We start from the raw sequence: 21,526 nt of genomic DNA, 5'->3' as shown, positions 1-21,526 counted from the left end.
CCTACCCCACCTTTTGGGGCGGTGGGAGTTTCCCCACCGGGAAGGGTCGCTTCCCCGCCGGGCGCTGCTGGGTGCGGAGTTGGGAGGGCGGGTGTAGACCCATCTATCCATTTTCTTTCTGAGGCGGGAAACCGAAGTCCGGAAGAGGGGCGGCTTGTCCGCGGTCGCACGCCCTTCGGGGGTCCCCTAGACTCCACACCAGCTTCCCGCCGAGCGCCGCAGACGTCACGATAGCGCCCATAAATCTATTAAAAAACCAAATGCCGGAATGGTAAAAGCTGAAGTGAGTTGTAGTGCCGACACCTCCGCCCAGCCCTTTAAATATGTCATCTCGCTGCGTTCTCGCCACAATCCTGGGAACCGTTCCACCGGAGTGCCTAAGCTACGTGCCCAAGGCCGCGCGGTTAGTGGTGGAGCCGGGCGGAGTCCGAGCCTTCGAACCGCCCCGCCGTGCGGCCTCACCCCAACGGGCGGAGCTGTGGGCTGCTCGCTTTGATGAAAGCCATCATCAGCAAGTGGGGCTCAGCCTTTAGCCCCAGCCTCCTCCCGTCTCAGTATCCTGATGCTTACCGCAGCGCCTGACTTTGAATTAAATAAGTGCCGTCATTACTGGGGTTTTCCCCCAATCATTCTCGCATGGAGCCCCCCCCCCCCCCCAGCAGCCCTGTGAATGTGGCAGGGCAGTATTATACCTGCTTTCCGGGTAGTAATATCAAGGCCCAGAGGACTGTGCTGCCCACGGCCATTCTGCTAATTATTAAAGGACTCCAGTATAGAGGGTAGCATTGCGATCGGATGTATTCCAGCATACTCCTCCAGTAACCTTAAATTCAGAGACTTTCCTGCATAATCCAAGGAGTCTGGGCTCACTGACTTACCACCCGGTGAAATAGTTAATTCATGAATGAATTATTATTATTATTAATGAAATAATTAATTGCATTCAGAGGCATGTAGTTGGATATTTGGAGTTGAGTGTTGAGGGAGAAAATACCTAAGAGACACGCTTGTATGTCTCTGGGGTAGGACGGGTGGATTGGATAAAGGACAGTGACCTGCGGTGGCACGACTGGGAAGCTAAAGGAAGAATAGGCAAGTAAGGGAGATTATGAATTATGGCCACTCAGTGAAAACAAACTAATTTTTTAAAAGCCTGAGAAGGCATTTCTGACTTCCTGAGTCCTCCTTTGATCTGTCATTGAATAAACATTTACTGAGTGCAAAGTGTAGTCAAGGCACTACACCTCTTTGAAAAGAAACAAGATTTATCTGTTAAGAGAGAAAAAAGAGAGCATGCAGAGGGGAGGAGCAGAGAGAAAGTCTCAAGCTGACTGTGCTGTTAGCCAGGTACAGGACTTGATCTCAGGACTCTGAGATCATGACCTGACCAGAAACCAAGAGTCAGATGCTCAACCAACTGCCCCACCCAGGTGCCCCTCAAATTCTTGAATATACCAAGTTTCTTCCCACTTCCGGGTTTTCTCCATGCCATTGCCTCTGTCTGGAAACCTTTCCCTCACTCCCTATAACAGGCAGATTGAAGAAATAAGTCTGAAGAGCTAAGTGAACAAGATGAAGTTGATCAGGACACCTTAAATGTTTGATTCAGAAAGCACAGATGTATGAATTAAGATTTGGGGACTGTTATTTTGTCCCAAGTCTTTTATTTTCTTCTTCCTCTTTTTTTTCTTTTGTTTGTTTTTGGTGAAAGGCTCTTGGAGTAGGTATTTTCATATATCTACTTTTTTTTTTTTTAAGATTTTATTTATTTATTTGACAGAGATCACAAGTAGGCAGAGAGGCAGGCAGAGAGAGAGAGGAGGAAGCAGGCTCCCCACTGAGCAGAGAGCCCGGTGCGGGACTCGATCCCAGGACCCTGAGATCACGACCTGAGCCGAAGGCAGCGGCCCAACCCACTAAGCCACCCAGGCGCCCCTACTTTTTTCTTTTTTTTTTTTAAGATTTTATTTATTTGACAGACAGAGATCACAAGTAGGCAGAGAGAGAGGAAGGGAAGCAGGCACCCCACCGAGCAGAGAACCCCATCCTGGGCTCCATCCCAGGATCCTGGAATCATGACCTGAGCTGAAGTCAGAGGATTTAACCCACTGAGCCACCCAGATGCCCTATATCTACTCTTTTCCCTAACCCTCTCCCCAGAGATTGCCTGGGTGGCTCAGTCGGTTAAGCCTCTGCCTTCAGCTCAGGTCATGATCCCAGGGTTCTGGGATTGAGTGCCACATCGGGCTTCTTGCTTGACAGGGAGCCTGCTTTTCTTTCCACCTCTGTCTGCCACTCTGCTTGCATGTGCGTGCTCTCTCTCTCTCTCTCTCTCTCTATCCCTCTCTGACAAATAAATAAATAAATAAATAGATGAAAGAAATCCTCTCCCCAGCTCCTATCCCTGTCAATATACCTGACAAGCCCCCACTTATATTTCCCCCCTTGCCTTTCCCTCTCACCCCTTATATTTTGATGATTCACCACTTAACGAGTTTTAAGTCTTCTTCTGAATTCTCTGATCTCCTCAAAATCTGTTACTTTATTGTATATTCTCTCACACTTTATCTTCAATTCTTATAGCATACATCTCACCAATTAAAGATAACCATTATTTGTTCCTTTTCTTCACTCTAGATTTGGAATTACATGAGGTCAGAAACCATCTTTATTTTTCTAAGGTCTAACATCAAAGAAAATAAGTAATATAGTTGACTTTTTTTTCCTTCTTTTTTTTTTTTTAGGGAGAAAAAGCAAAAATACTGGTACTTAAGTTTTCTCTCTTAGTGGTGTTTTCATCTAGTAACCTGTATCCAGTGGCTCTCTAATACTTGGATACTATTCCCCCAAATTTGTTAATCAAGACTTCTAAAAGTATTCAGCCACAGGCTTACATGCTTCATTTAATACCTTGAGCAAATAAGACTTCTCTATACATTAGTGTATAACACTGGGGTTTTCTTTTTGGTTTTTTGGTTTTTGTTTTTGTTTTTTTAACATTGGGTTTAATTCTATTGGCCATCCATTCCTGTCCTCCCTTTTGGATTATTACAAGAAATCTTTCAATGTTTTTATTCTTTTAGAGACTGGTCTTAAAGAGGCTCTGCAGAACTGTGCTATAAGATTTGTGTCTAATTTTTAATCCTTAAATTACATATGTAGTTCAGTGGTAAAGTCATGAAGTAATTTTAGCTTGGAGATATCTCAAGTCTAAAGCAGACAATTAAGTGTTGAATTTCCCAATGTCACCTTTTTATACCATTGTAAACTGAGGTATCTACTACAGTGGAGAGGCTTACTTACTGTTTTAACCCACTGAGCCACCCAGGTGCCCCTTACTTACTGTTTTAAAGATTGGGGAGATAATTCCCCAGATTTTTACCTCACAAAAATGGTGGTCTTTTTATGTTGTACAAGATAGATAAGAACTTTTTATATGTGACTTGCTTACCATCTTTCTACTCTGTTCTTTCCTTTCCCTGCCATACTGGTTAAAAAAGAAGCATAAAGGGCACCTGGGTGGCTCAGTCGTTGGGCATTTGCCTTTGGCTCAGGTCATGATCCTGGTGTTTCTGGGGTTGAGCCCCAAGTGGCTACCTGCCTGGCGGGGAGCCTGCTTCTTCCACTCCCCCTGCTGTGTTCCCTCTCTCACTGTGTCTTTCTCTGTCAAATTAATAAACAAAATCTTAGAAAAAACAAAAGGAGGAATGCCTGGGTGGGTCAATTGGTTAAGTGGCTGCCCTCAGCTCAGGTCATGATCCCAGCATCCCACATCGGCTCCTTGCTCCACAGGGCGCCCGCTTCTCCCTCTGCCTCTGCCTGCCACTCTGCCTGCCTCTACTCTCTCTATCTCTCTGACAAATAAATAAATAAAATCTTTAAAAAAAAAAAAAAAAGGAGACATAAATCTGAAGTGGTGGAAAGGAACTTGAGCATCATCAAGGCCATGACTGGTGTTTTCAAATCAAGTAAGCTAATGCTGAGGCTGAAAAATTTTAAGAGCACTCTTTCAAATAATATCAGATTTGGGGTGTAGATGAGAGATCTATTTTTAGATTAATGCCGATATATCATCTTACACAGGACTGAAAATAAGGAGTTTTATACTCATTTCTGTAAAACTAAGCTTTGTGTGACCTTGGGCAAATATCTTCACTGCTCTGGCCTGTTATATACATAACGAAAATAAGACCAGATAGTTCTAAAATCCTTTCTGGTTTTAGAACTCAAGCAATTTACCATAATGTATTCATTTTGCTGTTTGTCTTTTGCCTTCCAGGGAGAAGTTATACACTGGTTGGCATGTTCACTGTATGTTGCATGCCGCAAAAGCATTATTCCCACTGTTGGGAAAGGTATCATGGAAGGAAATTGTGTATCACTTACCAGAATACTGCGTTCGGCTAAACTAAGGTAAATCACTTGATTTTTCAAACACTTATAAGTCTAAAATTTACTTTTAGAATTTAATTTCTGCAACTCTATTCCGTTTAAAGTTTGTTGTCCTATAGGTATCCTTTTCCAATTCTCATATTCTTCCATTGCCTTTCTTCCTCAAATTCTGACTTCAGCCAGAGGAATTTATATGATTTTTTTAATCTGTAATTTTTCCATTATTTTTTTAAGATTTGGAAACAATTCTAAGCTTTTAGAAAAGCTGCAAAATAAGGAAAGCACCTAACACCCATATACCCTTGACCCAAATTCAACTCTTATTGACACTTTACTCTATTTGCTTTGTCATTTAATCTTTCTCAAATATTTTTTCCTCAATCATCTCAAAGTAAGTAGCATGCATTATAACCCTTTACCGCTAAATACTTCATTGTGTATTTGGATAACTACCACAGTTACCAACTTCAGCAGAGTTAACATTGATATAATAATTTAATCTGTCACCTCTATTCTAGTTTTATTAGTTGATCCAATAATAATCTTTTTTTTTTTTTAAGATTTTTATTTATTTATTTATTTGAGAGAGAGACAGTGAGAGAGCGCATGAGCGAGGAGAAGGTCAGAGAGCGAAGCAGACTCCCCATGGAGCTGGGAGCCTGATGTGGGACTCGATCCTGGGACTCCGGGATCATGACCTGAGCCGAAGGCAGTCGTCCAACCAACTGAGCCACCCAGGCGTCCGATCCAATAATAATCTTGATAGCAATTTTTTAAAAGAATATTCCAATAAAGGATTAGGTACTACATTCACTTACTGTTTCTGTTTAGTTTCCTTTAATCAGGAATATTTGCACAGCGAGAATGTACTCCATAAACACTCCAACCCCTTTTTAATAGATTGCTCCTCATTTTGGATTTGTCTTGTGTTTTCTTATGATTAGTAATAGGTTATACACCCCAGATAGAAAACCACATAAATAGTTTTGTGTCCTCGCTGTATCACATCTGGAGGCACAATATCCTTGTGCTTTGCTTGTGTTAATTTTGATTATCTGCTCAGTGTGTTGTCCTATAGTTTTTCTACTGTAGAGTTAATATTTTTCACTGTGCAACAAGTAAGCAATCAGTAGGTCTTAGCTATAGCTTTTCCTTGCCCTGGCATTAACCATATGGAAATATTTGCTTGATACAAAACAAAAGAAATGGAAGGATCCAGATTTGGATAGATGGTAATGTTCTCTGTTTCTGGGTTTTTCACCCATGACAAAACTATTCGAGGTTGTTGTCCATTTGCTTTCCTGGGTTTCCAGCATGGAAGACAAACAAACTTTAAAAGACCTGTCGAGGAAGAGCAATTAAGTTTCAGTTTATGCTAAATTAAAAAAAATTTTTTTTTCTCAGAACAATTTTAGTTTGCATAAGTGGAAAAATAATACATTCAAGACAATTTTTAAAACTTCAGTAGATACCAAAAAAAAAACAACTTCAGTAGACCTCAATTTTTGTCATTTATGATAAAAATAAAATGAAAGTATAATTAAGATTGATGGGAGTTGAAGTACTTTTTTTAATTGAGTAAAACCTCCCTCTTCACTGCAGTATAAAATAATCTGACTTTTTTCTATCTGAGCTTCTCATCATTGACCATATAAAATTTTAAAAATCTTTATAATACTAGGTTGTTGGGGAAACAGAACAAAAAAAGAGTAACTTAAAATTTGGAGCATATGATAAAAATTTCAAATAATGAAATATTCTGGAAATAGATGGTGATGATTACACAATGGGAATATACTTAATACCACTTAACTGTACACTTAAGCATGGTTAAAATAGTAAATTTTATATTATACATACCTCTACCAAAATTTTTAAAAGGGTTCACAAACTTTCAAATAATCCCAAAATTCTGTTTTTCAGTGTTTTAGTTTTTTTTAAAACATAATGGGATCATATAAGTATTGTTGCTTTTCTCTTTTTTTCCTTTAAAGATTTTATTTATTTATTTGACAGAGAGAGAGACAGCAAAAGAGGGAGCACAAACAGGGGAGTAGGAGAGGGAGAAACAGACAGGAACCTGACACGGAGCTCAATCCCAGAACCCTAAGATCATGACCTGAGCTGAAGGCAGGTGCTTAACAACTGAGCCACCCAGGTGCCCCTGTTGTTGCTTTTCTTACTTTATATTCTGGTAATTCTTCCATATCACCATAAGTAGCTCTTCCTCACTTTAGGACTTAAGATATAAGGATATTTCATATATTTAGCCAACCCTTTACTGATGACCATTTAGATTGTATCCAGTTCTTTGTGATTACAGACAGATTATTGTGAAATGTATTTCAGATAAATTCCTAAAAGTGTAGGGATGGGTCAAAGGTCCCCCATTTTTTAAATGTAGAGTGATACAAATATTTTTAGGTGTCAGATTCTTAACAGCTAGAAGAGCATAGAGTATCATCATGTTCATTCCAACAAAAAAGAATTACAAGTGATGTTATTATTTTCATTGATTTAAAATTTGGACTGTTTATGAAATTTCAATTTTAAGTATAATTTTAAATGATCATTTAAGATCTTTATAGATAGGGAAAAATACCAAATATTGCTAATAAATCATACTGCAAAATACATTAAGTGCAGATTATAGATGTACATGTAATACTAGCAGGGTTTTTTTGAGTATTTACCTGTGAGCTAGGCATTTAATATGTGCTAAGGGTTTGTATGTCTTTATCCATTTAATCCTCACAGTTAATCCCATGAAATAAATCTCATTTTATAGATAAGGAAACCTAGTCACCTAGAGCTTAAATTACTTCTCAAAGGTTTTATACCTAGTAGGTAGCAGAGTATCCCAAATCCATACTGCATTACATATGTATCTACCCATAATATTAGTATGTCTGTTTTGAACTGTATTTATATTCAGCTTCAGTTTGTGAAAAAAACAAACAACTTCCAACTTAAAAATAAGTTTCAACTGGGACATCTGGGTGGCTCAATCGGTTAAGTGCCTCTCTTAGTGTCAGGTTGAGTACTGCATCCAGGTCTTTTCTCAGCAGGGAACCTGTTTCTCTCTCTGCTTGCTCAGCCTGCCACTCCCTTTTTGTTCAGGCTCTCTCTCTGACAAATAAATAAGTAAAGTCTTTTTAAAAAGTTTCAAATAAAAGTTTATTTTGCTATTAAGTGTAATATTTAAAAGTGTAATATTAAAATAAATGTATTAAGTGTAATATTAAAAAGTAGTATTTGAGGGTGCCTGGGTGGCTCAGTTGGTTAATTGACAGCGTTTCAATTCAGGTCATGATCCTGGAGTCCCCGGATCCAGCCCAGTGTTGGGCTCCCCACTTGGCAGGGAGTCTGCTTCTGACCTTTCCCCCTCTCCTGCTCTCTCTCTCTCTCAAATAAATAAATCTTGAAAAAAAAAAGTAGTGTCTGTTGTGCAATTTGAACTTTTAATTTAGAAAGAAGTTGTCTGCATCTCATTGTTTTAAGTATTGAGAAGTAATTTTTCCACATTTTCCCTAAGTTTTTCAGTTACTTAGGGTTTAAATCAAGATGACATCCATTCATTCATTATTTTCATATTATAATAGAACCTGAATGAATATTTCATGAAAAATTATTTTTCATACATTTTAACTGGAGCACTGGTGATACTAAATTTTTACAAAGTAATTTTCTTTTTTATGTTTTGAGTACCATTGAAATTCAGTAGTATGCTGCTATTGGGACATACACCCCATATTTACCATCCATACTCTACATTTATTAAAGGGTGTATGTGTGATAAAATATACATAACATTGGGGCACCTGGGTGGCTAGTCAGTTGGGCATCTGCCTCTTGATTTTGGCTCAGATCATGGTCTCTGGGTTGTGGGATTTGGCCTCCTGTCAGCAGTAAGTTTGCTTCTCTCCTTCTCCTGCCCCTCCCCCTACCTGCTCTCTCTCTCTCTCTCTAAAAATGAATCTTTAAACAATATATATATACATAAAATTTACCATGGCATTAAATACATTTACATTGTTGTGCAGTCATCACCATCATCCATTTGCAGAATTTTTTCAGCTTCCCAAAGTGAAACCTCATAACAATTAAACAAAACCTTCCTTCTCCCTCCTAGCCCTTGGCATTTATCAGTACTCCATTCCTTTTTATGGCTGAATAATATTCCATTGCATATATACCACATTTCGTTTATCTGCTTATTAGTTGATGGATACTTGAGTTGTTTCCACCTTTTGGCCATTATGAATAATGCTGCTATGAACATTTGTGTATAAGTTTTTGTGTAGACATGTTTTCATTTCTTTTGAGTATATATGTATGAATGGAATTATTGGGTCCTATGAGAACACTATGTTTAATCTTTTGATGTACTATCAGATTGTTTTCCAAAGTGACTACACAAGTTTACATTCCCACCAGCAGAGTTTGAGGGTTCCATTTTACCCATATCCTTGCCAATACTTGTTATTATCTGTCTTTTCTTTAAGGCCATTCTAGTGGGCATGAAATGGTATCTTATACTTCCCAAAAGGCCAGTGATGTGGAGTTTCGTTTCATATGCTTTTTGGAGTATGATTTTTTTTTTTAAGATTTAATTTATTTGAGATAGCGAGAGAGCACAAGTGGTGAGGGGAGGGCAGAAGGAGAGGGAGGAGCATGCTGTCCACTAGGCTCCGATCCCAACTTGGGGCTCAATCCCAGGACCCTGGGATCATGACCTGAGCCGAAGGCAGACACTTAACTGATGAGCCACCCAGGTGCCCTAGAGTAATGTATTCTTTACAACAGAATTCCAACAAACAGAATTGTTTTGAAAACTGTGAAGTTTACTTTGCTTCTTATTTTACTTTAAAAAATCATACTCCTACGTTAAGTAATAATAATGCTATAAGTTTTTTTGTATCCAAACATTCTGATGTGCTTTGTTCCAGGTTAGAACAGCCATACTAGGAATAACAATAAATACAATGGATTTATATATTAGTCAAGCATCTTGTTTATAAAAAAACAGATACCAACTACTGACTAGCTAACTAGTCTTTAGACAGAGTCTTTAGGATGACTTGAGAAAGCAGAATTGGAAAATGTCCAGGAATAAAATGAGCTTGGGTAGAGCCAAAAAGCATATCACAATAATTCATCTAACAAGGACACAACTTACATGGCTGGCAGTGCCATTTCTGGACATTGCCACTGTGTTTGTCCCTAATAGCTGAATATTGCTGATGATCCTGCTATAAGAATTTATCACTTGCTCAGTTCTGTGTATTTCAACTCCAGTTTCAAAATCACAAACATATATCAAAAACCTCAGGTTTTATGCCTTCACCCTAACTTCAGTGAAGCTGATCTATCTAGTAGACAGCAAGATTCAAAATTGGGGAATTCCTTGAACAAAAGAAAGAATTAAACATGCTGAGCATCCCTGCCTCCAAAACAGTCTCCTATAAAGGACTCTAACTTGTTACCCAAAATCAATATTTAGTAATCCAGAAAAAAAAAAAAAACTGTTGCTATTATTGCTAAGAATCTTTTTTTTTTTTTAAAGATTTTATTTATTTATTTGACAGAGAGAAATCACAAGTAGACGGAGAGGCAGGCAGAGAGAGAGGAGGAAGCAGGCTCCCTGCCGAGCAGACAGCCCAATGCCTCGATCCCAGGACCCTGGGATCAGGACCTGAGCTGAAGGCAGAGGCCTCAACCCACTGAGCCACCCAGGCACCCCATGCTAAGAATCTTTTAAAGAGACTCAGATTCTCAGATTTCAGTCTGCATATCTGGAGTTTGAATACCTATGGATAATTAGCTGATGATGTCTTTCATCACCTTTTTTTTTTTTTTTTTTTAAGATTTTATTTACTCATTTGACAGATGGAGATCACAAGTAGGCAGAGAAGCAGGCAGAGAGAGAGGAGAAAGCAGGCTCCCCGCTGAGCAGAGAGTCTTACGCAGGGCTCGATCTCAGGACCCTGAGACCAGGACCCAAGCCAAAGGCAGAGGCTTTAACCCACTGAGCTACCCAGGCCCCCCCATTCCCTCACCTCTTTTAAAAAGGTATCATTCTGGGGTGCCTGGGTGGCTCAGTGGGTTAAGCTGCTGCCTTCGGCTCAGGTCATGATCTCAGGGTCCTGGGATCAAGTCCCGCATTGGGCTCTCTGCTCAGCAGGGAGCCTGCTTCCCTCTCTCTCTCTGCCTGCCTCTCTGCCTACTTGTGATCTCTGTCTGTCAAATAAATAAATAAAATCTGTAAAAAAAAAAAAAAAAAAAAAAAAAAAAAAAAAAGGTATCATTCTGGGGTGCCTGGATGGCTCAGTAAGTCTTTTTAAAAAAAAATGAAGGTATCATTCTGGTACTGGTTCAGTCTTTACTACTGAACCTGGCTAGTTCAGTCAGTAAAGCATGTGATTCTTGATCTCAGGTTTGTAAATTCAAGCTCCATGTTGGATATAGACATTACTTAAAAATGAAATCTTAAAAATTCTGTATATAGCACTAGATACTTAAATGGATGCTACAAATTTTCTTTTTTTTTTTTTTTTTTAAGATTTTTATTTATTTATTTATTTGAGAGAGAGACAGTGAGAGAGAACATGAGTGAGGAGAAGGTCAGAGAGAGAAGCAGACTCCCCGTGGAGTTGGGAGCCCGATACGGGACTCGATCCCGGGAGTCTGGGATCATGACCTGAGCCGAAGGCAGTCGTCCAACCGACTGAGCCACCCAGGCGTCCCTGAATGCTACAAATTTTCAATCTAAAACCATACTAACATGAGGACATAAAAAATATACCCATGATTGAATAAGTCAGATAGGTGGGCTAATAATCTATTGAGTAATTTTCTGGGTACGTACTACCTTCTTCATTTATATTTGATGGTGGAACCACATATTGGAACACAAACACTTGAATTTTATTCCTAAACTATAACTGTCTGGTGCTTTGTGATCAACTTCCACAATCCACTACTTGGGAGATTCTGTTTGTCTTCAAACTAATTTCATGAACTCAATCTGTTCACGTTACTTTAATATATATACAAACTATTATCTGGGTGCTGTAGGAAATTAAAGAAGTAGATAGGTACCGTTACTTCATGGATAGAATACATTTATGTAATGACCACTAATTCAATATCTATATTCCCATAGTGATTCTGGACACCAGAGGAATTTCAGAGCGCTTGGGAATAAGGTTTTTCGGTTGCCCTTTTTTTTTTTTTTTTTTAATAAATTTATGCTTTTAAGTAAAGATTTTTTTTTCTTTAATCAAGATTCTTAAGATTCATAGGCATAAATAAAATGTTATCTTGTCCTTTATATGGACTCACTTTAAAGTTGAACTTTTAAAAAAATAAAGTTGCTTTTTTTGTTTAGTTTAATACAGTTTTTTAGTAAAATGAAGAAATGGATGGACATGTCAAACCTACCTCAAGAATTTCGTGAACGTATAGAAAGGCTAGAAAGAAATTTTGAGGTGTCTACTGTCATTTTCAAAAAATTTGAGCCAATTTTTTTAGATATATTTCAAAATCCATATGAAGAGCCACCAAAGTTACCACGAAGCAGGAAGCAAAGGTAAGACTCTTAATTGTTATATAATTGACATTAAAAAAAAATTATGCTATAAACTTTGGAAATTTGCATTTTTGAAAGTCTGCTTTTTAACAGAAGTATCCATTTGTAAAAAAAAAATTTTTTTATAAAAAATTTTTAATCCATTTATAATTATCATATCTGGAAATTCAGGGTAATATTTTCACTTATTTTTTATGGTCTGATTATTTTATGCAGATTAGAAATATTAAGTCCACTTAATGAACCATAGGTTGTCCTTTGTGAATAGAATTTTACATATAATTTGACTTTACTATTTGTTATTTATATTTGCTGCTTCAATTTAAATGACCATGTGGAGTGATATTTAGCAAGTTAGTTAAAAAGTACATTTTTTCTTTTCTAGGAGGATTCCTTGCAGTGTTAAGGATCTCTTTAATTTCTGTTGGACACTCTTTGTTTATACTAAGGGTAAGGTGATACTTTCAATGGTTTTACATTTCTGCTGTGGGAACTTAGTATTATTTGACATAAAAGGTTTCTGGTCTTTGTGTTTTTTTTTCTTATAAAGGTAATTTTCGTATGATTGGAGATGACTTAGTAAATTCTTACCATTTACTTCTGTGTTGCTTGGATCTGATTTTTGCGAATGCCATTATATGCCCAAATAGACATGACTTGCTGAATCCATCATTTAAAGGTAAGACCTTATTTACTTTTGAAAACTAGTCATCAGTATTTAGAAAAAGTTTTAAGTGTTTACCATATTCTTTTAACCATTTCCTTTTGCTTTTCATATCCTGTCAAACTAGGTTTACCATCTGATTTCCATACTGCTGACTTTCGGGCTTCTGAAGAGCCTCCCTGCATCATTGCTGTACTGTGTGAACTGCATGACGGACTTCTCGTAGAAGCAAAAGGAATAAAAGAGCACTATTTTAAGCCATATATTTCAAAACTCTTTGACAGAAAGGTACTGCACTTATAAGTAAATGGCTAAGATTTTTAAAGGTTAGCAGCAAAACCTCTAAGGAAAAAATAATGTTTTAAGCAAGTTCTCAGCATTATAAGACTCAGGGTCAAGATTTCTAGGTTTCAGTCTCTACCGTGATTTAAAATGCTGTAATGCAGAATCACCCTATGATCTTTCATGATGTGCAAAACTGAGCTGTTAAAGACTGTAACCAACTATATATACTGTCAAGTAAATGCACTGGTGGAGATGGCCATAAGAGGTTTTAATAAAAGAATTATAAAGAACCGAACATTGGAGTAAGCCTAGTAAAGAATTATGGAAAGCAGAAGGTCAGGGTAAATTAATTTACTGCCACAATTTTAATAACTGCTAACTATTTACTAAAGATGGGGGGTGATACATAACAACTATAGTTTCAGTTCTATATAAATAGAACAGAAAATCTATTATAGTTTTATAACCACTTACAGGCTACCTACATGCATTCTGGATTTTTTTCTCAGCAATTTATTTAGCTATTTCTGTATTTATGAAATGGCTTTTTCCTCTTATTCTCAATTTCTTACTTTCCCAACATTGAGCCATTTAATCCAGCTAGTACTTGAGTTTTCTCTTTGGTTAAAAAAAAGAGGTGGGGAGGTAGATTAGGTCATCACGGTGGTTCCTTCCACTCTTTGTAGATAATATGAGATTTTTCTTCAGTCATAAAGTCTTCTCTAACTGGGTGGTTCTTCTGTTACACACACTTTTTTTTTTTAAGATTTTTATTTATTTTATTTGATAGAGAGAGATCACAAGTAGGCAGAGAGGCAGGCAGAGAGAGTGGGGGGAAGCAGGCTCCCCGCTGAGCGGAGAGCCTGATGTGGGGCTCGATCTCAGGACCCCGAGACCATGACCTGAGCCAAAGGCAGAGGCCTAAACCACTGAGCCACCCAGGCGCCCCTACACACACTTTTGTATTTAGCTTTATCTTTCTTCCTGTGTGTATGTATATGCGTATGTATATCATGGCTCCTTACCTGCAAGTTAAACATGTCCAGCAAAGTAAACTTTGAAGGGAACTCAAGAATTGTCTTCTGTGCTCTGCAGAAGCACCACATTAGTGGCCCTGGGGTATAATGAGCATAAATTTTGGTTTGCCTGGATTATCTAGGTTTTTTGGTTGTTGTCTTAGCATAATTATTATAGCACCTCCTTTCACTCCAGAAGAGTCCTAGTTTGGATAGTTGTCCTCCTACTCATGGGCTGCAGATGTTTTGTTTTGCCTATATAGAGTGTTCTTTATTTTTATTTCATTCACTTCTAATTTATATATAAAGACCTTTAATATAAAATCTCTCTCAAGGGGCACCTGGTTGGCTCATTTAAGTGTCTGAGTTGATCTCAGCTCAGGTCTTGATATCAGGGTCATGAGTTTAAGCCCCATGTTGGGGGTGGGGGAGAAAATCTCTTTCAAAAATCAAGGACTATGGCAATAAGGTTTGAATTTCTACATGAATTTCTACATGGATAACAATTGTTAAGCTAAGTGATGCCCACCTCTTTTTAAGATGGGAACTATGCTTTCTGTCCTCTTAAATTTATGTATGTTGAACCCTGACTGCTGAAGGCATTTGAGTTTACAACCCTTATATGTAATAATCTAGGAATAGTGTGGGTGCATAGAGAATATTATAAACAGGGGCACTTGGGTAGCTCAGTTGGTGGAGCATCCCAGTCTTGATCTAGGGGTGTGAGTTCAAGCCCTGTGTTGGAGCCTAAAAAAAGAAAGAAAGAAAAGAAAATATTATATAAACTGTAGTTTTCTTCTCTCACTAACAATAGTACCTATATTCCCTTTGAATGTTTCCTTGCCTGACACATATTATCATTTAGTAAATGTTAGTTTCCCTTCTCCTTAGACCAATGTTTAAAATTGGACAGCTTTTGTCAGAATCACTTGGGGGAATTTATATAAAATGCTGCCTCAGCTCAGGATTTGTGGTCCATCAGTTTGCATTTTTTTAAAAATTCCCGGGGCGCCTGGGTGGCTCAGTGGGTTAAAGCCTTTGCCTTCGGCTCAGGTCATGATCCCAGGGTCCTGGGATTGAGCCCCGCATCAGGCTCTCTGCTCAGTGGGAAGCCTGCTTCCTCCTCTCTCTCTGCCTGCCTCTCTGCCTACTTGTGATCTCTGTCTGTCAAATAAATAAATAAAATCTTTAAAAAAAAAAAAAATTCCCCTAAGTGACTGCCTGAGTGGCCTAGTTGGTTGAGCATCCAACTTGGTTTCGGCTCAGGTCATGATCTCAGGCTCATGAGATCCAAACCCTGAGTTGGGCTCCATGCTGAGCCTGCTTGCGATTCTCTCTTTCCCTTTGCCCCTCCCCTCTGTTCATGTGCTTTCTCTCTCAAATAAATACATCTTTAGGGAAAAAAAAAAAAACGTATCTCTAAGTGATCCTTATGTCACTAGAATTTAGAAACCATTGCCACAGGCTAACTTAAAGGTATTTTTAAAAGTTTACTTTACATTTTTAAAATATTTTATTTGTGTGCTAAATAGGTTTTACTGGTTTAAAGGAAATACCGAGTAATTCTGTTTTGTGTGTATTTTTTATAACAACTGCAATGTGAAAATTTAGATAAATGTCATGTTTTTGTATCTATGTTATTATGCTTAATTACATGTCAAAAAATGACTTTTTCTTCCCAGATTTTAAAAGGAGAATGCCTCCTGGACCTTTCGAGTTTTACCGATAATAGGTAAGTATTTAGCATTAATGTTATCTGCCATATTATAGGCTGTTGATGATTTATTGCAGTTTTTTAAGTGGAATATTATATTAAGGTAACTGCTCCAAACTTAGGTTCCTTCTGCATTAGTGGCATTGACTGAGGTTGTTACTAATCCTTGTTGTCTCTAAGTAGACTTTTTTTTTTTTTTTTAAGATTTTATTTATTTATTTGACAGATGGAGATCACAAGTAGGCAGAGAGGCAGGCAGAGAGAGATGGAGAAGCAGGCAGAGATGCGGGACTCGATCCCAGAACCCTGGGACCATGACCCGAGCTGAAGGCAGAGGCTTTAGCCCACTGAGCCATCCAGGTGCCCCTAAGTAGACATATTTTAAGAAATCTTTGGCACTTAAAAAAGAAAAGAAATCTTTGACACTTAAAAGAGCTCCTTCCAAAGAAACTCATAGAGACCCAGTGGTTTCTGTATTTGAGTGTATGTTCCTTTACTAATCAAATATTGGCAAATTCAGAATATACCTATAAGACAAAGCCATTGTTGTTCCCTTAGTGATCACATCTTAATTAGGTTCACCTAGTTTTCAGATTAAGTTTATATTCTCTTTTTCCTCATCTTTCAAAGTAATTTATTATTATTGTATATGTGAACATGAAGCATGTCTATAATCAGATAGAAATGTCTGCTATTATTAGGTGGGTAGAGTTTAGAGTTAAAAACTAGAAAGTTATTAGCTTTTCCAGGCCTTGGAGTCTAAATTTATCTTCAGGTCAAAATATATCCATTGTGGAGGTACCTGGCTGACTCAGTAGAGTGTGGGACTCTCAATCTTGGGGCTATGGGTTTGAACCCCATGTTGGATGTAGAGGTTACTTAAATATATATATTTTTAAAAGATTTTATTTATTTATTTGACAGAGAGAGAGAGGGAACACAAGCAGGGGGAGTTGGAGAGGGAAAAGCAGACTTCCTACTGACTGGGGAGCCCAATACAGGACTTGATCCCAGGACCCTGGGATCATGACCTAAGCCAAAAACAGATGCTTAATGACTGAGCCATCCAGGCACCCCTTAAATAAATATTTTTAAAAATCTACTGTGTAACTTAGTTTTATTCTAGCAGCTTAACATAATTCTCAGGGTATCTGACTTACTCAGAAGAGCATGCAACTCTTGATCTTGGGCTTGTGAGTTCGAGTTGGGTGTAGAGATTACTTAGAAATAAAATCTTTAGACCCACAACTATATGGCCAAGTAATGTCTGACAAAACAGGAAAGAATATCCAATGAGGGTCACCTGGGTGGCTCAGTGGGTTGAGCCTCCGCCTTCAGCCCAGGTCATGATTCCAGGGTCCTGGGATTGAGCCCCGTGTCGGGCTCTTTGTTCAGCGGGGAGCCTGCTTCCCTTCCTCTCTCTCTGCCTGCTTGTGATCTCTGTCTGTCAGATAAATAAATAAAATCTTAAAAAAAAAAAAAAGGAATATCCAATGAAATAAAGGCAGTCTCTTCAATAAATGGTGCTGGGAAAATTGGACAGCAACATGCAGAAGAATCAAACTGAAGAGCTTCCTTGCGTCATACACAAAAACAAATTCAAAATGGATAAAAGACCTAAATGTGAGGTAGAAAACCCATCAAAATCCTAGAGGAGAACATTGGCAGCAACCTCTTTCACGTCAGCTGTAGCATCTTCTTACCAAACACATCACTGGAGGCAAGAGAAACAAAAGCAAAAATGAACTGTTGGAACTTCATCAAAATAAAAAGCTTCTGCACAACAAAGGAAACAATCAACAAAACTGTAAGGCAGCTTATAGGATGGGAGAAGATATTTGCAAAGTATATATCTGACAAGGGTTAGTAACCAAAATCTATAAAGAACTTATCAAACTCAACAGCCAAAAAGCAAGTAATCCAGTTAAGAAATGAGCAGAAGATGGGGCTCCTGAGTGGCTCAGTGTGTTAAGCCTTTGCCTTTGCCTCAAGTCATGATCTCAGGGTCCTGGGATCGAGCCCCGCATCGGGCTCTCTGCTCAGTGGAGAGCCTGCTTACCTTTCTCTCTCTCTGCCTGCCTCTCTGCCCACTTGTAATCTCTGTCAAATAAATAAATAATCTAAAAAAATTAAAAAATTTAAAAAAAAAAAAGAAATGAGCAGAAGATATGAATAGACACTTTTCCAGAGAAGATGTATAGATAGCTAGCAGACCCATGAAGAGATGCTCAACATCACTTATCAATAGGGAAATATAAATCAAAGCCATGATGAGGGGGTGCCTGGGTGGCTCAGTGGGTTAAAGCCTCTGCCTTTGGCTCGGGTCATGATCCCAGCATTCTGGGATCGAGCCCCACATCGGGCTCTCTGCTCAGCAGGGAGCCTGCTTCCTCCTCTCTCTCTGCCTGCCTCTCTGCTTACTTGTGGTCTCTGTCTGTCAAATAAATAAATAAAATCTTTAAAAAAAAAAAAAAAAAAGCTTCTGCCTTCCGCTCAGGTCATGATCTCAGGGTCCTGGGGTCGAGCCCCACATTGGTCTCTCTGCTCAGCAGAGAGCCTGCTTTCTCCCTCTCTGCCTCCCTCTCTGCCTACTTGTGAACTCTGTCTGTCAAATAAATAAATCTTTAAAAAATTTTAAAAAAACAACCATGATGAGATACTACCTCCCATCTCTCAGAATGGCTAAAACTAATAACACAGGAAACAAGTGTTGATGCAGAGAAAGGGAACCCTCTTGTGCTATTGGTGGGAATTCAAACTAATGAAGTCACTCTAGAAAACAGTATGGAGTTTCCTCAAAAAGTTAAAAATAGAACTACCCTACAGTCCTGCAGTTACACTGCTAGGTAATTAACCGAAGCATACAAAAATGCAGATTTGAAGGGGTACATGCACCCTGATGTTCATAGCAGCATGAACAATAATAGCCAAACTGTAGAGAGCCCAAATGGCCATTGACTGATGAATGGATAAAGAAGACATGGTATATATGGTATATATAGACAATGGAATATTACTCAGATATCAAAAAGAATGAAATCTTGCCTTTTGCAATGACATGGATGGAGCTAAGATGTATTATCCTAAGTGAAACAAGTCAGGCAGAGAAGGACAAATACCCTGTGATTTCTCTCATATGTATAATGTAAGAAACAAAACAGATGAACATGGGGGTGGGGAGGGAAACCATGAGAGATGCTTAAGAGAATAAACTGAGGGGCGCCTGGGTGGCTCAGTGAGTTAAGCCGCTGCCTTCGGCTCGGGTCATGATCCCAGGGTCCTGGGATCGAGCCCCGCATCGGGCTCTCTGCTCAGCAGGGAGCCTGCTTCCTCCCCTCTCTCTGCCTGCCTCTCTGCCTGCTTGTCATCTCTCTCTGTCAAATAAATAAATAAAAAATCTTTAAAAAAAAAAAAAAGAATAAACTGAGAGGCAATGCAGGGAGGTGGGTGGGAGATGGCCTAGATGGGTGATGGGTATTAAGAAAGGCATGGATATGATGAGCCCTGGGTGTTGTATGTAAAGTGATGAATCACTGTATTCTCCTGAAACCAACATAGCGCTGTATGTTTAACTAGAATTTAAATAAAAATTTGAAAAATAAAAATAAAACAAAATAAAATCATTTTTAAATAAATAATTCTCTTTTCAGCAAAGCCGTGAACAAGGAGTATGAAGAATATGTTTTAACTGTGGGTGATTTTGATGAGAGGATCTTTTTGGGAGCAGATGCAGAAGAAGAAATTGGAACTCCTCGAAAGTTCACTGGTGACACCCAATTAGGGAAACTGACAGCACAAGCTAATGTGGACTGTAATCTTCAACAACACTTTGAAAAAGTAATATAACTTAGCCTGGCCTCAGTCTTGAATGATCTTTTTCTCTCTGTGTGTGATTCTACTAACAACAGAAGCATCTTTCAAGTTAAATCTTGAGTTTCTTCTACTAATTTATATTTCCCATGAAAGCCTTAAAAGGTAATTTTTTAAACTATGGCATTTAGTATTTTTACCTCATTTCTTGATGTTTTTCATATTTTTAATATATTTTCCCAGAATGTCTGGACTTTTCAGTAGGGTATGTGTCTTTTTGACATAAAAAAGGATTTATGTGGGGTCCCTGGGTGGCTCAGTCAGCTAAGCATCTGACTTCAACTCAGGCCATGATCTCAGGGGTCCTGGGATCAAGTCTTATGTTGGGCTCACTGCTCAACAGGGGGTCTGCTTTCTCTTTCCCTCTCCTTCTGCCTGCCCCCTACTGCCGCACACAAGCTCACTTGCTCTCAAATAAATAAAATCTTTTCTTAAAAGGATTTATGCTTTCTTATTCTTTCTTTGCATCACCTTAGCCACTGTTCTTTTACATTAAAATTTATTCTGTGCTTTCCCTGAACTTCAGCCATAGAATGCTGGACTTGATTATTAATAGTAAAGGCTTAATTCCATTTTTATATGTAAGATGGGAAGGGGTGTCCAGGTGGCCCAGTCCTTAAGCATCTGCCTTTGGCTCAGGTCATGATCCTGGGGTCCTGAGATTGAGTCCCGGGCAGGGAGTCACAGGGAAGGCTGCTTCTCCCTTTCCCTCCCCCAGCTTGTGTTCCCTCTCTCTGTGTCTTCTTCTCTATGTCAAATAAATAAAATCTTTTTACTAATTAATTAATAAATTAAAATAAAATAAAATGGGTTGGAGGATGAGGTCTAATGGAAAATTCATTGGTCTAGAAGGTAGAAAACTTAAGTCTCAGTCCAAGCTCTGCCATTAACCTTATGAGCTTAAACAATTTTTTAATCTTTTTTGCCTGTTTCATATATAAAGTGAAAATGTATATATTTCAAATTAATATTATGATAAAATGAGATTATAGGTAGTAGGTGCTTTGAAAAAGTGTTACTTAAATGTAAGAATGTTATTAGCATAGTATTGGCAAAACTTCGATAGTTAACCAGAGGAGGGAGGAAAAAAGTCCTACTAAATATGAATAGAGAGGATAGTATATATACTGAATTAAACATATAATGAAGGCAAGGTAACTTTTTAATTTCACGGATTTTTCTTTTTTGACAGAAAACATCATTTGCACCTTCTACCCCACTGACAGGACGGCGGTATTTACGAGAAAAAGAAGCAGTAATTACTCCTGTTGCTTCAGCCACTCAAAGTGTGAGCCGGTTACAGAGTATTGTGGCTGGACTGAAAAATGCACCAAGTGAACAACTTATAAATATTTTTGAGTAAGTATAATAAAATTTTTCTAAATAAATTTTTTAAAGATTTTATTTATTTATTTGGAAGAAAGAGCACGAGCCAGAGAGAGGGACAGAGGGAAAGGGAGAAACAGACTCCCTGCCTAGCAGGGAGCCCGATGCGGGGCTTAATCCCAGGACCCTGAGATCATGACCTGAGCTGAAGGCAGACGCTTAACCAACTGAGCCACCCAAGCACCCCTCTAAATAAATTTTAATCACAAAATATGTTGACCAATTATATGAAAGTACCTATTAAAAGTAGAGGGCGCCTGTGTAGCTCAGTTGGTTAAGCGAATGCTTTCAGCTCAGGTGAGCCCCACATTGGGCTCCCTGCTCTGCAGGGGAGCCTGCTTCTCCCTTGCTCCCCCTGCTCGTGCTCGCTCTCTCTCTCTCTGTCAAATAAAATCTTTTAAAAAATTAAATAGAGATATTATTTCATAATATAGACTTTGAAGGGTAAATACTTCTGAAGGATATTTAACCCTAATATTCTACTCTTATACCTACCCCTAAGTTATTGTTTTTCTTTTTACATTGACTTGAAATGGGTTCAGTCTAAATGCCCATCAATGAGCTGACTGATTACTTATTGATGGTGCAGCCATAAATGGAATTTTGTG

At 38.4% G+C, this 21,526-nt stretch overlaps 1 protein-coding gene and 2 long non-coding RNA genes across 6 annotated transcripts in view; 1 reads left to right on the top strand and 2 right to left on the bottom strand.

Moving 5' to 3' along the window:
• LOC309872291 overlaps positions 1-451 on the bottom strand; it is a 34,686-nt gene extending 34,235 nt beyond the window's left edge. For all 3 annotated transcript variants that reach the window (XR_014315763.1, XR_014315764.1, XR_014315765.1), the window contains exon 1: positions 11-451. This is a non-coding gene — a long non-coding RNA (uncharacterized lncRNA). The remainder of the gene's footprint in view (positions 1-10) is intronic.
• RBL1 (RB transcriptional corepressor like 1) overlaps positions 1-21,526 on the top strand; it is a 76,347-nt gene that overhangs the window by 1,562 nt on the left and 53,259 nt on the right. Inside the window, exons 2-9 of one of the 2 annotated variants that reach the window (XM_082746219.1) lie at positions 4,280-4,413; positions 11,783-11,983; positions 12,369-12,433; positions 12,534-12,662; positions 12,775-12,935; positions 15,631-15,680; positions 19,313-19,499; positions 20,725-20,891. In XM_082746219.1, coding sequence (XP_082602345.1) covers positions 4,280-4,413; positions 11,783-11,983; positions 12,369-12,433; positions 12,534-12,662; positions 12,775-12,935; positions 15,631-15,680; positions 19,313-19,499; positions 20,725-20,891 — 1,094 coding nt within the window. Of the gene's footprint in view, positions 1-4,279; positions 4,414-11,782; positions 11,984-12,368; positions 12,434-12,533; positions 12,663-12,774; positions 12,936-15,630; positions 15,681-19,312; positions 19,638-20,724; positions 20,892-21,526 lie in introns of both variants that reach the window. The other variant, XM_082746220.1, reaches the window with a different exon arrangement.
• LOC309872295 overlaps positions 5,613-21,526 on the bottom strand; it is a 35,301-nt gene continuing 19,387 nt past the window's right edge. The window contains exon 2 of the long non-coding RNA XR_014315770.1: positions 5,613-5,733. This is a non-coding gene — a long non-coding RNA (uncharacterized lncRNA). The remainder of the gene's footprint in view (positions 5,734-21,526) is intronic.

The sequence above is a fragment of the Mustela nivalis genome, assembly GCF_964662115.1.
Source record: "Mustela nivalis genome assembly, chromosome: 8".
Classification (NCBI taxonomy): domain Eukaryota; kingdom Metazoa; phylum Chordata; class Mammalia; order Carnivora; family Mustelidae; genus Mustela; species Mustela nivalis.
The sequence above is the reverse complement of the archived record's forward strand: the minus strand, read 5'-3'. Positions and strand labels throughout refer to the sequence as shown.